Source organism: Lipophrys pholis (genome assembly GCF_963383615.2).
Source record: "Lipophrys pholis genome assembly, chromosome: 10".
Classification (NCBI taxonomy): domain Eukaryota; kingdom Metazoa; phylum Chordata; class Actinopteri; order Blenniiformes; family Blenniidae; genus Lipophrys; species Lipophrys pholis.
This window is the reverse complement of record NC_137640.1, coordinates 14,901,046-14,916,351: the sequence shown is the minus strand read 5'-3', so window position 1 is coordinate 14,916,351 and position 15,306 is coordinate 14,901,046. Positions and strand designations below refer to the sequence as shown.

Here is a 15,306-nt window from a genome sequence, read left to right as displayed (position 1 = left end):
CTTACAGTTTGCTGTATTGAGAGATACTGTATTTAGCAGCACATGAAGTGAGTAACAGTGCTGCTGTACAACCTGATGTTTTTCTCGCAAATGCTTGGCTAGAAATCAGATAACAGACAACCGTAGAGTCACAAACGTATAGGAACTCTGAGTTAAGGCTCAAATCCAGCATTTCAGCACTGTGACTCAAAAAATATTGAGTCATATTGACTGTCAGTCAAGTTGTGTCCCACTTCAACGCGATGCGATGAGTATCAAGTTGAGGGAATAAGTCTGCGTGCACCAGTATACCAAATTTTGGACATTTATGAGAGTTAAAATTGATCAAAAATAAAACTGCAAAAATTAGAGGAGCAACAGGAAGTGAAAAGAGAGAGAGAGAGAGAGAGAGAGAAACAAAATCCTCAAGTAAATGGAGGTTTCAGTTGAGAAAAAGCCAATGAAGCACAAGCATTTAGACAGAAGTTGTACCTGCAGAGTTGTTGTTTTCTTTTTTCCAACATTAATTTTTTCACAAAATTGACATTGTTCAGAGGCGGGACACAGTGATCGTAATAACCAACTGAGCAGTCATGACATCTATAAACTCACAATGTCAGTCATGACGACACTCCTTTAAACGTTTAAACAATTCTCTATGTTGTTCCTCTGGTTTTTGTCTACATTAAGTATTGCCACATTCACATTCCTACTTGTGCTTTTACAATAACATTAGATTTTCTTTATACAATTCCCCCCCCAAAAATTCATCTCTGTACATTTTCAAGATCATGTACAATTCTTAATGTTCAACTTTCACCTCTTATCAGACTGTTGCACACAATAAATATTCAAGGAGGCAGAAGTGTTTTATATATTATCTGAAATCTGTAAGATTCTCACACAGTGCGGATTAATCACATACGATTAATGGCAAATTCTCTCAGCTCTCACCTAGATTTTATATTTAATAAGTATTCATTTTAGGAGCCAACTTCCTGCTTTACAAAATATTTTATAGCTTTATATCCACATTAAGTAAAATGTTCACAATCTTGTCTATAGTCGCCAAAGTAAGAGACATTTCACAAAGGCAATACAGATAAATTTGTTCTCGACCAAAAACCAAACTGAAAGGGCAAATTGACAGTCGTTTTTAGTGGACGAGTGAGTAACTGGACCTCAATTCAACTGATCACGTGACGTATTTGACAAAGACCAGACAGTCCCTGTAAACAGATGAAAAGTGATGAAAACATCCGATGTTTTTCATCTAAGGCCATTTGAGACTAGTAAATATTGTATTTATCAAAATCTTGCAAATTAGAGCAGAGAGTGGTCACTTTAACGCCAAATGAATTTTAAATTGTTAGATTACAGAACCAACACAACAAGGTTTTGTGTCAAATCACAATCTAAACTGCACAACACAGACAGACAGACAGAAGACACAATTAAAAAGTAGAACAACCCGGTGCCGCTTCATGTGGATGTTACACTGAAGTCTACAATGAAACAATCAGCTTGGCAGCATTCATGGTTTTCAACATGCTAGAAAATGGCACAGTCCACCCTGTCAACACATCTACTCTTTTTCCAAATGGCAGTAAAAAAAAAAAAAGGATCAGCCCAGGGGCGGACAACCGAGACCAGACGGTAATAAGGTTCAAACAGGCTGGACAGCCCAAAAGACGGTTTGTGTTTTAAGAAAATTACATCACCATTACAGGTAACAAGTAAGTTGAGGAAATTAACGTCAGAGACATAAGAAGACGAGTCGTTAAGCTGAGAGGTAATACTGGGACTGAAGGCATCAGAGGGTTGCTGTTGGCACATCAAGTGGTGGAAGCCCGAGCGGGGTTCGGTTGGTTAGAGTTCACGGGGGGTGAGCAAAGGTCCGGGAGTGAGCTAGCAGTTGTAGTTTCAAATCTATGGAAGCTGTCAGGAGAGGGCGTCTCTATCATCCCTCTTGTCAGAGATTAGTGTGAGGACATCCGCAGTGTCCTTTAGCAGGGCATCGAAGATGCTGTCTGCCAGCTGCATCTTGACAAACAGTTCATCCTCGTCGTAGTTGACCCACTGGGCCTCCTCCTCGTGGAGTTCCTGAACCTGAGACAGAAAATGGGTGAATTGCAGCAGTATAGTGACTGACCTGTCAGTAATGCTGTGATTGATGTAATTATGCTCTTTGTGCTGGGGATGAAAAATAAAACGCCATGACAACATCAATAAAGCTGAACTGAGAAAACAATTGAGGGATTAAAAAAAAACAAAGATGAATATTTTATTTGATGTTAACTTGAGCAAGATTAACTTTGCTCCTCCCTTTCAGAAGCACTGCGTGAATTGTGTCTCATTGTAGAACAGAATCCACACAACATGGATTAAATCAGTTAGTTAAACTATTCAAGTCAAAAGCATGGTTATAATGTGAACCAACACTGTTTTCTTTTCGGTCACATGCACACAACACAAATCGTATTTCCGGGACCTACCAGGATGTGATCAACTCGGTCTCGCTTCTTTCTGCCAAATTTCAGCATCTTCTGCCAGTCGGTCTTCTGGCTGTGGTCTTTTGCCAAACCGTAGAGTTTCAGTACTTCTGCGGTGATGAATTCCTGTTTAACAATGTGACGGGAAGAAAACAAGCATACCCTGTTGAATCCTGTGCTGAGCAAATTCCACTGCATTTCTACGTCTGTAAAGGTAAAACGGTAGTTTTCAAGATGTACAAAGGCGACCAAAACAGTTACACTATGAGTATATGGTTAATCTAAAAATGATTGTATTATATGTGTAATAATTCAGAATTGAACCATGGAAATGGCAGTAAAATGATGGGGACTGATAAAAGCTAAAAATGTGACCGCTCTGATCAGATTTTAAACAAGCCCAACAAGCAGTATGGAAAGATGGAGGCTTTGACAGAGAAGGTCTTTTAGAGGCGAGTGCAAATGGAAAATCAAAACTTGCTTGGGAATAAGGAAGGTACACAACAACCCAACGACACTGGGGATAAAGCCTAGAGGGTTAAAGATCAGGAATATGAGCCAACTTTTCTGTGTACATATATTTCGTATTGACAAAACCATGACCTCAGGAAGTAAACTTAAAAAAAATGTGCTGAGGTAGTGAGAGTATCTTACAAGACAGAAATGTGGGTTCTTCAGCGACGTTCTCTGTCCTAAAGTACTCTACCTGGATTTTGCTCAGGTCTCCTGGCGACTTGACTCTGTGGAAGGACGACGACTTGGCACGCCGCAGTTTGACCCACTGAGGCTGATCAGAGTTGGGCTCTTCAGAATATATGTCCTGAAGTATTTCCCATGTAAGGTCATACACGGCCTTAAAAAAAAAAAACAAGATAGAAGGCTTAGAGATATGGAACAATACTTAACACTGTTTGAAGCAAATACATACAGTGTGGCATGTTTGGGAGGAAGGTTAAAGAGCGAAACAAAATGTAATTCATAAGCGCAGCATCCAATCTACATCCAAATATTTCCATAAAACCATGTTTCATGTTTCCGACAATTAGATCTGTTGGCTACAGATAATCTACTGACATTTCCTCAAGACATTGAATCTTGATTTAGACGCTTGCTCTTCGAGTACTGTAACTCTGATGAGTTTAGATTTATGTGACAGGTTGTGAGCATTTTACAATACACATACTGTGAGGTCAGTACACCAATCAACCATAACATGACCTCTGGCATGGTCAGTTAAAACACTGTTTATGTATTGTCACGGCACCTGTGAGGATAAAATGTTCATTTGCTACTGCATATGCAGGTGTTGATGTATTAAAACCAGGAAAAAAAAAATTGTGTTCGATTGTTGTGTCAGAAAACTCAGGAAAGGCTCGTGTAAGGTGCTTCTGCTCTGGTCAGTGTCTATCAAATGCTGCTCCAGGAAGTAAGGCAGTGACCCAGTCACAGGAACACGGATGGCCGAGGGTCACTGTGAACGTCATTCAAAGGAGACCCCGCCTCTCAACTTCCAAAACTTACACAATCTGTTGCTCACACTGTGGTAACTGATAACACAACACATGTCCAGAGGTCTACTGGAGTCACTGCCTCAATGGGCAACAGCTGTTTTAGGAGCAAAATGTGGACCTGCACAATATTACCCAAGTGGTCATGATGTTAGGGCTGATCAAGGTACATAGTTTTTATTACATGTCCTTCTTTTTTGATTTTAGAAGTTTTCTTTTACCTTTCTGTAGCTGTGGATGGACAGAGCCTCTGGATCCTGACTGTCAGGCTTTTCCCCTAAATACTGCTGTGAAGCTTGAGGGTTTGGCAGTTGTGCAAGGTTGAGTACTCCTTCGTTCCCAAGCTCACATCTGTCCCAGATCTCCTGAGTTGCAGCATGGACCATCTTCTCCACCTCTGCAGCCGAATGTGGCACGACCATAGCCGGCTGCTCGGGTAGTTTCGGAGGCAGCGGGAGAGGAAGCTCTGGCCTCGGTGGAGTCTTTACCTGCTGCTCCAGACTTGATGACGAAGCCATCCCCCCCATAGCTGCTACAGCTGATGAACCAGATCTCCCGAGACCTCCTCCCAACCTCGCCTCTTCCTCTTCCTGTTTGAGTCTCTGCTGTTCTCTTCTTGAGCTGAGACCATAGTCTTCATCAAACCAGTCCTGGTCTTCACCTAGCCCATCCAGCAGTTCACGGCTCAGTTCCAGTTCTGCTAGTCGCTTTGCAAGCTCCTCTTGACCAATGGCCCCCAATACTGGACTCTCCTGTTGTGGGAGAAAAGACGAGAAAAGGAATTTACTGATAACTTTGAATTTCAGATCAGATCCCTAAGTGTGTACTTCAAATTCTTTTAACAACATGGCATCATGACTGACATCATAAACCACAGATTGTGACTTTAGTTTTGAAGCGTCATGTTTCTGAGTGATGTTACCAGCACTAAAACTTCCAGTAAAGACCACCAAATTCAATAGTCTGTCAACATAAGATTAGACTTTGAACACCATTCTAAATAAACAGTATTTAGGTCAAGTAAACAACTGATTAGTCAGTGAGTTGATAATGCGGCTGGTATTGCCAAATAATATTCTATGGCTGGATAATTATTTTCAGCACTGCCACATTTTAAAACCTATGCTGCCGTGTTGAAAAGTATCAAGTGCTTGCATGAGGAGATGAAATGTAAAGCCTTTTAACAAGATATTGGTGAAATATCTGACTCAGACTTACTGGTCGGTGACACAGCTCTGGAGAAGATAATTCCTCTTTGTCAGCAGGTAGAAAGAAGGGTAGACCATCTTTTTGATCCACGGGAGTGATCCATTCTTCTCTGTCAGCAGGTTCACTAAAAAGGTCTTCATTCTCCTGGTTAAGAGACCGTATCTTTTGCTCTTTAGCCTTTTTAATTTCTGCAAACTGCACCAGGGTATCTTTCAAAAAGGTGTTGACAAGTTTGTCAGCTAAAGTGTCGACCAGAACCACGTCCTTCTCTTTTCTAATAATGCCATCCCTGATATTGGTGGTTGGCTCAACCGGAGTAAAATCATCCCTCTCAGTGAGTGTTGTGATCTCCTTACTTTCCAAATCTGAGATGAAAATAGAGTGTGATGTATCTTTAAAGTCCAACATTATGTCTTTAGAGTCACCATTAGACCCTGAATGCTTCGATTCCTTGTGATGCTGCGAATTGAAGGAGGATGTGGTTTTCAGTTGAGACTGGTCCTTCTGAGATTTGTCCATAATCTTTTTTTCTCCATGCCTTGTGTCCACAAAAAATGGTTTTTCATCTTCAGTCTTGTGATTGCTTTGCTCTTGGGACTCGTGCTCATCTGTTTTGGGTCTTTCCCCACCTTTACCTGACAAGTCATCAAAGAATGAGTCCTCGTCCTCTGTGGTATCCGTGTAAAGCTCAAACTTGTCTGGAAGATGCGAGATTTTGTCTGGAGGAGCAAAGATGCCATGGGACTCTTCACACTGGAAGTACACTACCCCATCATATGTGCCATTGTTGCTACCTTCAGACTTGTCCAACTCCACACCTGCCCAGAAGCCATTGGCAAAGCTGGTTAGACCTTTGAACCTTAGGGTACCAGGCTGAACGCCACCAACAAGGACCCTCTCTCCAATGTTGAAACTTGGCATTTCATCGATATCTTGGGACATGGGGGTTTGTAGCGGAGAGACAGGTGGGGAATGGCTAGAATTAATGTGCTCGTCATGCTTGAAATCTTTTGCCTCCCGATCCAGATCAAACAGTCTCTCAGACTTGTGGCTTGGCTCACTTGTACCAGAACGGCAAGTAAGCTCCTCAGCTATATCTTCCTCGATGACTTCATCTTGACTGTCAAACGTTGTGGCTCTGTTAGGTGAACACTTGATTTCTGGGGGAGAAGACGAGGCTTGAGAATGGAGATATTCCCTGGGTGAAGAATCAAGTGAGGACTCAAAGTCATCATGATACCCATCTAATACGGGAAGAGCCTCAATATTGTTTGGGGATGCCTCCTTATTTGATGGCAGAGCAGTTGAATGAGGAGAATGAGAGTTGTCACTGAATGAAGGGCTTCTGCTTCTATATGGTGAGGTTGTGACATCCAAAGCAGCTGAATATGGCTGATAAGACGCAAGATTTTGGGACTTTAGAGTTTCCTCTCCTTCAGACATTTCCTTCTGCTTTATTGCTCCGTCCTTTTCCGAGTCCACATATGAAGCATGTTCACCTTCTTCATCATCATCGAGAGAGGACACTTGTTTAGGTGCAGAAAATTGGGAGACAAGACTGAAGACCTTTTCTAGTTTGAGAGGCTCAGAGAGTTCATCGTTAACCTTTGAGTTCCTTTCCAACTCCAGCATTTCCAGCACGTCAGGTCTATCACCAGAAATGTCGTCGTTCACAGACGGAGCTTTGCGGTGCTTAGAAGAAGTACTTGAAAGACACTCCGTGGACTGAAGGCGTCCTTGAGCGGCATTTGGACATTCTTTGCCACCATATACTGCAACAGCTGAAGTTTGACGCTCCTCATTAGATAAATCTTCAGGCACTGATGTGGAATTGCTAAAATTTTGCTGAAGAAGGGCACCTGTAGTAACAGAAAAGAGTTGGGTTTTTACAAGATTATCAATGTGACATAACATTGTAAATCAATACGTAAATGTGAGTAATACAATCCACTCACTCTGGTCTAATGATGCACCAATCTGTGTCCTTTCGGAATCTGCGATTTTACTAGTTTCAGACCTAAGGAAAAGGTATTTGCTTTACTGCACTGTATTCATTTTGCAAAAGTTTCAGTGTTGTATTTTCACAAGGACATCATGTATATAGCTGATGTTAGTACCTGTGTGAAGAAGGCTGATGAAGTGACCGTTCTTGAGAGGATGTAGACTCATTGATGTGAGAGTTGGTGTCAGGTGCCGCCTCTGGTTCTTTGTACAGTTCTGCCTTTGTTTTCACGATGAAGTTGTTGTAATTCTAAAATAAATTTAAGAAATCAGTTCGACATGAAGAGCTATGATAATAAATGTAATTACAATGAAGTAATCCAAAACAAAATGATACAAGTGTAAATACGACATGTCAACAACCACCTACAAACCCTACCTGCAGTTGCTTCAAAAGGCTTGCCTCCTGTGCTTTTAGCCGCTCCTTGTTTCGCTTCTTTTGCTCTTTCTTTAGGCGGTAGGCCATAAACTTCCGTTTTTTGACTTCTTCCTTCAGAGCCTTTATCCGACTCTCTATGTCACTCTGGTTTGAAATGGTTTCTGGAGGAAAATTCAGATAAGTCAAAGCAAGAATGTGAAACCACTGCCAGACCTCTGATTAGCAATGGGTAATCCAACTTTTAGCCCACTCAAACTCAAGAGCATTTTTTTGGAGATTACTGTACATTTTCTTTACCAGGAATGAGAGAAGCACATTTATTCAAACACAATAAGGAATGAGCATTACAAAGAATAGAGGTTTTAACAGTGACCTGAATATGAATAAAAACATTCAGCCATAATTCAATGCCAAAAAAAACCTGCTTTCACGTGTACAATAAACTGCAATGGAAAAATGTTTCCTCCCCCCATTGATACAGCTATGCAGGTTAGATATCAATGAAGTGCTTTACATAATGTAATTCTGGCAGCATCACATAGGCTGGACAATACAGTGCCAGCAGTATAGCTGCATTACGTCCCTGCTCTGAAGCATCCCTCTGGTCCTTTCTGAAAACTATTTGGAAACGTTTAAATTCCAACTTTAAACATTCATTTCTGTGTATGCGAGTGCTCTTCAGTAACTCACCAAGCTGTTTGGACTTGGCAGGGTCAGCGGAGTGATTGTAGACCTCGTTGGGTGTCTGGGAGGTGGAACAGAGTTGCATCTTGGTTTTATTGCTGCTATCTGAGGAAGAGGCGGCCGGCCTGTGGTTGCTTTTGAGAGAAGACTGGAAAGGAGGGCCAGACAGGAGGAGGAAAGACAGGAAGAGAGTGGAATATTACTTCTTCAGGACATGACATAACAGTCAGATGACCGAGTAGAGGTGTGCTTGCATGAATATTTTACGTGTACAGTAAATGAACTCCTGCGCAGAGATTTTCTCACAGAGTATGAAGGACGTTATAAATAAGCACAATGGCAAGATACTGTGTGTGAATCCTTTCAAATGTCCTGCTTCTCAATATTTATTTGTCATCAAATGTTTTAGAATTTACATCCAAGTCACAAATATAAACAACACAATGCCTTCACTTTTTATAACACTAAATTAATATTATTTTTCATTTATTATTCAACATATGTGCAAAACATCCCCAGTGCTTGGAATATTTATCAAAAATGTTGTGAGCTGTATTACCATTATATACACATTTAATCAGCATAGTATAATAGGACCACTATAAACAACAGCGTGCTCCCATAGAGTATACTCTGCAATACTGAATGATAACAAATGCATACTTGTCTGCTTGGTGACTGAGATCCCGAAGTGAAGTCCTGGGTGTAATCAGGATGGCTGTTCTGATTAGAGGCCAAAGGAGTCTTGGAGGCTGAAGCAGGTGGTGATGCCAGTCCCTCTCTGTGCATACTGGACTCTGGTACTGAGGAACATTCACCTTCAGTCGCATATTCTAAGAGCAAGCATATAAAAGGTCATTATTATTTGTTGACACTGATTTGCTTCTTTTCCACAAACGATGAATAATTCAAAAAAAGCCAGTAACCAATGAGTTCACCTTTCTCACTGTCGGTTCTGGTCTCTGAGCTTAGACGATGACTCGGTTGATAGCTAATATCAGAAGTCTCTTTTTTCTGAGTGTCTGATATGTCATGATCCTTATCCTGAGGCGTTTTCTGGTTCCATACAGCCAAAGCCTCTTTTTCCATTCTACGGACCTCTGCCTCCTCTTGGTCCAACCGCTGTTTCCATTGCAGCAGCTCTTCGGCATGGTGGCGCCTCTGTATCAACTGCTGCTCTCGTTTGGTGAGGAACCTGTAGTTGGACAATGAAAGGAAAGGGAAAAAGCATGGAAGAGGAGGGAGAAGAAAAGATATAGAAGTTCAAGAGTTGAGAAGTGACAAAATAAAGATAAAGGTAAAGACAAATGTGGGGGGCAGAAAAGTAAGGGGCAGTGATGATGAAACAGAAAGGAGGAAGTATCAACCATTAAAAAGATTTAAAAACAATCCCACAGATACAAGACCCAAATCACCTAGACATAGTCATTAATGCAATCTCACCGTGAACACGATTCCGAGATACACACACACAAGCAAACAGACATACATTCGATACATGCCACCAGGGGTCATTCAGGTAGGTCGAGTATAGGAATGTACAAGTACCTTCAAATTAAAAAAGTTATGAAATCTCACTAAGCAAATAAGAAATGAAGAATATAAGAGACGTGTCAGATGTCATGCATTAGACTCAAACCCAGGGATTGGACACCAAGTAGTGATGCGGGTGCACGCCTACACACGCACATCAGTTAAAGGCATTTGTTAAAGTCAGATTCTTAGGATCATACAGCCGTGTTTACATCCCGATCACCAATGCAAGAGTACGAGGGCACACACACACACACACACACACACACACACACACACACACACACACACACACACACACACACACACACACACACACACACACACACACACACACACACACACACACACACACACACACACACACACACACACACACACACACACACACACACACACACACACACACACACACACACACACACACACACACACACACACACACACACACACACACACACACACACACGGCTGCAATTACAGTACAGTATTATATCGCCTGGATCTAATTTAAAGGACTTTCCCTTGACTTAATGTATACTGATGACAGGCTGGAAACTCAAGAATGAGGCTGGGGTGGGGGCTCTTTATTCCCTTCCCAAACTCTATTACAGCCACTGCCCATCTGTACTTATTATCCCATCCCATGCAACAGTTGCATAATAAAGAGGGCTATCTAAGATTTACTGAGCTCATTTAAAGGTATAGACCACTCTCTCTCTGCTTTATTCACTGTGGAAGTAATTTACTTTCATGCCAGGGTGTGGTTTTATTTTGAATAATTTTATATTGATAACTAAGCTGCAGCTGACCAGCCAGAAACCTCACATGTGGTAGTAAATTCTTATACTATTCATTCGCTGAGGATAGAAATAATGAGGTAAGTGGTTACCAAGTAAACACTACAAAAATGACAGAAATGCTGGGAGAAGTTGCTAATCATTTTCATTATTTCAGTAAAGCAGCTTTGCCTGGGCATTCTTTTTATTAATCATTTTAACTGAACTCACAGCATCCACATTGTTAGTTCAAAGCGGTTTATTGCCGCATAGAAAACCCCAAACGGCATCTAATCACTCATTCACCATCTCGTCCCACAGTTACCAAGGGCCAGCGGATGAGCACAAGCATGCTGCGATGGGGAGGGAGTGGAGGTGAGACAGGATAGTGCTCGGTGGAGAGGTAGAGAGTACTGTACTATACCTGCCCAACTGGTTGTAGATAAAAAGCTGTAATTTAGGGTGGAGCTTGGGAAGACAGACACTGAGGGAAGCCCAGTGGTGGGCCGAGAACACAGAGAAGAAGCAGTGGACAGAAGAACAGTGTCTACAACACACAAGCACGCAACAAAGTCAAAGGAGTCACACAAACATAGAAAAAGGATATGTATAATACACACACACGCATACACACACAATGAAAAACACAAGGGACGCAGAGGAGAACACACGTAGAGAAAAAGGAGAGTGAGATGAGAATATATGGTTTTAATACACCCCAGCTGTCAGAATGCGTCTGTTAAAGAACGTTGTCTTAGAATCACTCTGTCAATTAAATAGAGTTTGGACAGGGTAGGATAAATGCAAATGCTGATGGAGGAAACTGAATAGCAGATTCATCAGTGATCAACAAATGTTAAACAGTAGCATGTTAGCCAAAGTAAATATAGCTGTGATACTGGGGGGGTGGGCAATGGTTTTAGCCTGACAAACATTGTTGGTGCAATAGACAATATTGAAACAGCCACACAAGCACGTCATGCTTAACTCAACTGGTCCTAAGGAGTTTAGAATATTTCTAAATGTAGCGATAGTGTATTTAGGTTCATTTGAATACAAGCACATTATAATCCTACTGTACAAGTAAGCTAATCTATTCCAGGAAATTCCTGAAATGGTACAATGAAAGCTTATCCTTGGATTTATCACCGAATAGGGAATACTACCCTACAAAAGAATTAACACACTTGTTTGAGTAAGCTGGTTACGAACATACTGTACAATCCTGTGACTAAAGCAGCAAGTTCAAGCTCAAAAGCGAAGAGGACAAACAGACCCTTAAACTCTTATCGTCAACGAGACAAAATGTGTCTGATTCATCTGCAACTTGCAGTCACCGTATTAAAAGCACATAGTGGTATGTATAAGATACTTATAAACTGCATGATATTAATGGCTATTCTAGCAAGTACGGATGCTTGTGAAGTCCAAACAGAGAAGAAGAATGAGAATAAGCTTATCTTCACAAGCACAGCACTTCACACAGAGAAATTTGGTAAACATTGCTGATGCAGTCTGTGGCAAAAAGATTCATAGTCACATTCATTAGATTCAGATAAAGAAAAGATCTAACAGTTTTGACAAATTAAAACAGAGAATTGTGATCTCTGATAAGGAGTCTAGTATGACTTATGAAATGCTACTATCATAGAACCTTTTTTTTATATGAAAATAAAATGTGTCTTTACTTTTCATCCATGTGAGAGTGCATCTTCTTGAGCTTTTGCATGATGCTGCTGGTCTCACTGCCAGAGATGGAGAGTGATGGAGAGGGGCTCCGGATGTCTTCAGAATGCCTTATGCTGGGGGAGGCTTCTTCAGATCCAGCCACTTCTGATACAGGTGTCTCCTGGAGGATAAATCATAGACACAAAAGCACAACAACAATGAGTGAGGCCAAAGAGGAAAAGGAAGTTCACTAACTTAATCTGGTTAGTGAACATTTTTATACTTTATCGCAACAAAACACCACTGTCAAGCAAACCATGTGGGACTGAAAATGTTTTGAATGTACTGCTCCTGTGATCAGTGATTGCAGCACTTACAGATGCTTCACCACCAGCACACTTGAGACGCTCCTTCAGTCTGAGTGTTGAGTTTCTCATACGCTCAATCTCTTCCTGTTGCTTCATCAACAACTGCCTTTCTTTCCTTGCTGCTTTGTTTGCCTCTTGAAGTCTCTTGATCTCAGCCTGCAGAAAAGAACCAGAACACAGGTGAGTTGGGTGGGATGACAATATACTCTAAATCTCAGTGACACTATGAGATTACTGTTGGGCACCTGTTCTTGTTGTAGTTTCATCAAAAGTCCTCTTTGCTTCTTCCTGATTGGTGGCATTTTATCATCCTCTCCTTTATCTCTCAGCCTCTTCTTCTGGTGCTCTAGCCAAGCCAGCTCAGTTCGGGTCTTCTCCTTGAGAGCTTTCTGGCGAAGATGGAGCAGAGAACTCTGGTGCTGCAGTCTTACTTCTTCATCCTTCATGTACTGGCGCACCATGTCCATAGTGAACTGTGAAAAGCTGTCTTGTCCACCAGAGAAAGCTACACTTGCATCCTGCAGCTGTAGGACAACACAGATTAAGGTTATGACAATGAACTACAATGAATAGAAATACCAAAAGCAATTGATAAAATGAACAGTGGTGGATATGATGGGCTCCATCACCCTCCAGTACCTCATGGTGGCGGGACTTCTTCTCCATAGTCCCACGACGATGTGCCTCAGATGGCAGGAGAGAACGGAAAGAGCGCTCCTCAATCTCATCCTCGGTCATAGACTCGTCAAACTTGAGAGAGTACTCTGTGGCTACTGATGTACTGTCAGCTTGAAAAATCAAAGACAAGATAATGTCATGCATAAAAGTATTTCTTGATCATGTATTGAAACCACATGCACGGCACTATGCCTATAAATGGTATTGGCTCTTTTACAGATTATATCATTTTAATATTTACACCTCTAACATGAGTTACACTTAAGTACGACAGGCCTTTGAGTGTTGAATGACAAATGCCCATGTCAACTTTTCATCCAGTACCTTTGTCATCCAATGCAGAGTGAATGCTGTCACTGCAAAGGGAGTCATTGGCTGCTGTTGCAACTTCCTCTTCTATGGAGCTGCTGGCTGCTTCCTTTTCTTGCCTTTCTTCTCCACCACTGTTCTTCCATTTTCTGGTTGTTACCTCCTTTTTCACTTGTTCACTGTAATCTGAAGAGACATGGGGAGGGCTGTGGTGGCTACTGGAAGTAGCTCCACTACGGAAAGATGAGAACAAATAGGTTTAACTTTTTGTTTTTGTTTCGCTTAACAGTAAATGTATGAAAAACACCAAAAGCAATCTGACTGATACCTAAGGTCAGGTCTTTTGAAGGATAGCGAGTCAGATGGACTGAGGCTGTTCAGTGATGATGGTGGTTCCTCTGACTTGCCTCTTCTGCTTGACACTTCACTCTGATAGCTACAAGAAACAATGATAAACATGGGACGATTTAGTTCAGCTACGAAGTTTAAAAGCAGTAAAGCCACAGAAAGGTTCGACATTTGTATACAGCAAATTGTTAATATATAAACATTATATATACCTTTTAGTTTTCAAACGGTGTCTACTGGATTATGAAACTATTGTACATCATACTTGAAGCTACAGATGATGAAATCAAGTTATCCAAAGAAATGAAAACTAGAAATGTTATATTGTAAAGACTCAAAGTGCACCTGTCAGAGTCAGCTTGGTCTTGTCGCTGATTCAGATGGGAACTCTCTTGTTGGTCCAACATGGAGGAATCGGTGACAACAGGAGGGATCTGGGAGCGAGCCATTTCTGCCAGCTGATAGAGAAAGACAAAATGCTGGTCAGTGGTCACATATTTAATTTGTTTATTCTTAAACTGAATGTTGAGTTTTCTCCCCCATCCTCCTTTTCCCCCTTTACTGTAAGTGAGCTTTTGTAGTAACGTTTTAAAATCGGCTTTTCCAGGCAAAGAGGCAGGAAGTGATTGCTAACCTCCTTGATGTGTCGTGCAGCATCGACTGTATAGCGTGCTGCCTCAGCCTGTTGACTCATCATCTTTGTAGTAGATTCCTGGAGGCCTTCCAAGGTCTCCCTTTGAGTGGCTGCCAAGCTTTCCTGCACTTCTATATGAGCCTGAAAAAAGGGCACATACACAGAGACAGCTAAGCACCAATTCCTTGGATTTCAAAAAGCTGAAAAAGGATATGATAACCATCATGAACAGAAATATCAACTCTGTATACTTTTACACCCTCAGGTTAACTTTGTGTAATGTGGATTGTACCCTGGCCACTTTCTGTCTGTTTTCCTCCATCTGCAGTTGTGCCTCGAGAGCTTCTCTTTCAGCCTTGATCTTCAGCTCATAGATGTCACGTTCATGGCGCTGCTGCTTGGCCTGAAAGGGCACAGTTCAGAGTCTAATAAGTGTATGTCCTTACCCTGTGTTTCAAATACTTCAAGCATGTAAGGGCAGAATAACACATTCCAATAAGATAATCTTCAGTGCAACTTTGAAACCCACTGCAACATCATTAATGAACACTAGTGGGTCTAATTCTCACTTTTCTGGCTGCCAAAACCCAAAAAATGGTAAACTTGCATAAAGTGAAACTTTGGCAGATTTGTAGTCCTGAGTCACAAACAAGTCTAAATCAACTGGTTGATAAGTGTATATAAAGTTTGTAACAGTCTGCTTTCAATCAATCAATGTTAAATTGGTGACGTCTGTT

At 41.4% G+C, this 15,306-nt stretch overlaps 1 protein-coding gene across 1 annotated transcript in view; it reads right to left on the bottom strand.

The window, feature by feature from the left end:
* Positions 1-299: 299 nt before the first annotated feature.
* The window catches only part of cep350 (centrosomal protein 350), a 31,207-nt gene continuing 16,200 nt past the window's right edge, over positions 300-15,306 (bottom strand). The window contains exons 18-37 of the mRNA XM_080472675.1: positions 14,862-14,972; positions 14,570-14,710; positions 14,281-14,393; positions 13,916-14,023; positions 13,603-13,820; positions 13,240-13,388; positions 12,846-13,124; positions 12,610-12,756; positions 12,253-12,413; positions 9,191-9,447; positions 8,916-9,085; positions 8,259-8,400; positions 7,569-7,729; positions 7,306-7,439; positions 7,144-7,205; positions 5,198-7,047; positions 4,201-4,731; positions 3,178-3,324; positions 2,475-2,597; positions 300-2,088 (exon numbers count right to left, since the gene is read on the bottom strand). Coding sequence (XP_080328801.1) covers positions 1,921-2,088; positions 2,475-2,597; positions 3,178-3,324; positions 4,201-4,731; positions 5,198-7,047; positions 7,144-7,205; positions 7,306-7,439; positions 7,569-7,729; positions 8,259-8,400; positions 8,916-9,085; positions 9,191-9,447; positions 12,253-12,413; positions 12,610-12,756; positions 12,846-13,124; positions 13,240-13,388; positions 13,603-13,820; positions 13,916-14,023; positions 14,281-14,393; positions 14,570-14,710; positions 14,862-14,972 — 5,172 coding nt within the window. The 3' untranslated portion in view covers positions 300-1,920. The remainder of the gene's footprint in view (positions 2,089-2,474; positions 2,598-3,177; positions 3,325-4,200; positions 4,732-5,197; positions 7,048-7,143; positions 7,206-7,305; positions 7,440-7,568; positions 7,730-8,258; positions 8,401-8,915; positions 9,086-9,190; positions 9,448-12,252; positions 12,414-12,609; positions 12,757-12,845; positions 13,125-13,239; positions 13,389-13,602; positions 13,821-13,915; positions 14,024-14,280; positions 14,394-14,569; positions 14,711-14,861; positions 14,973-15,306) is intronic.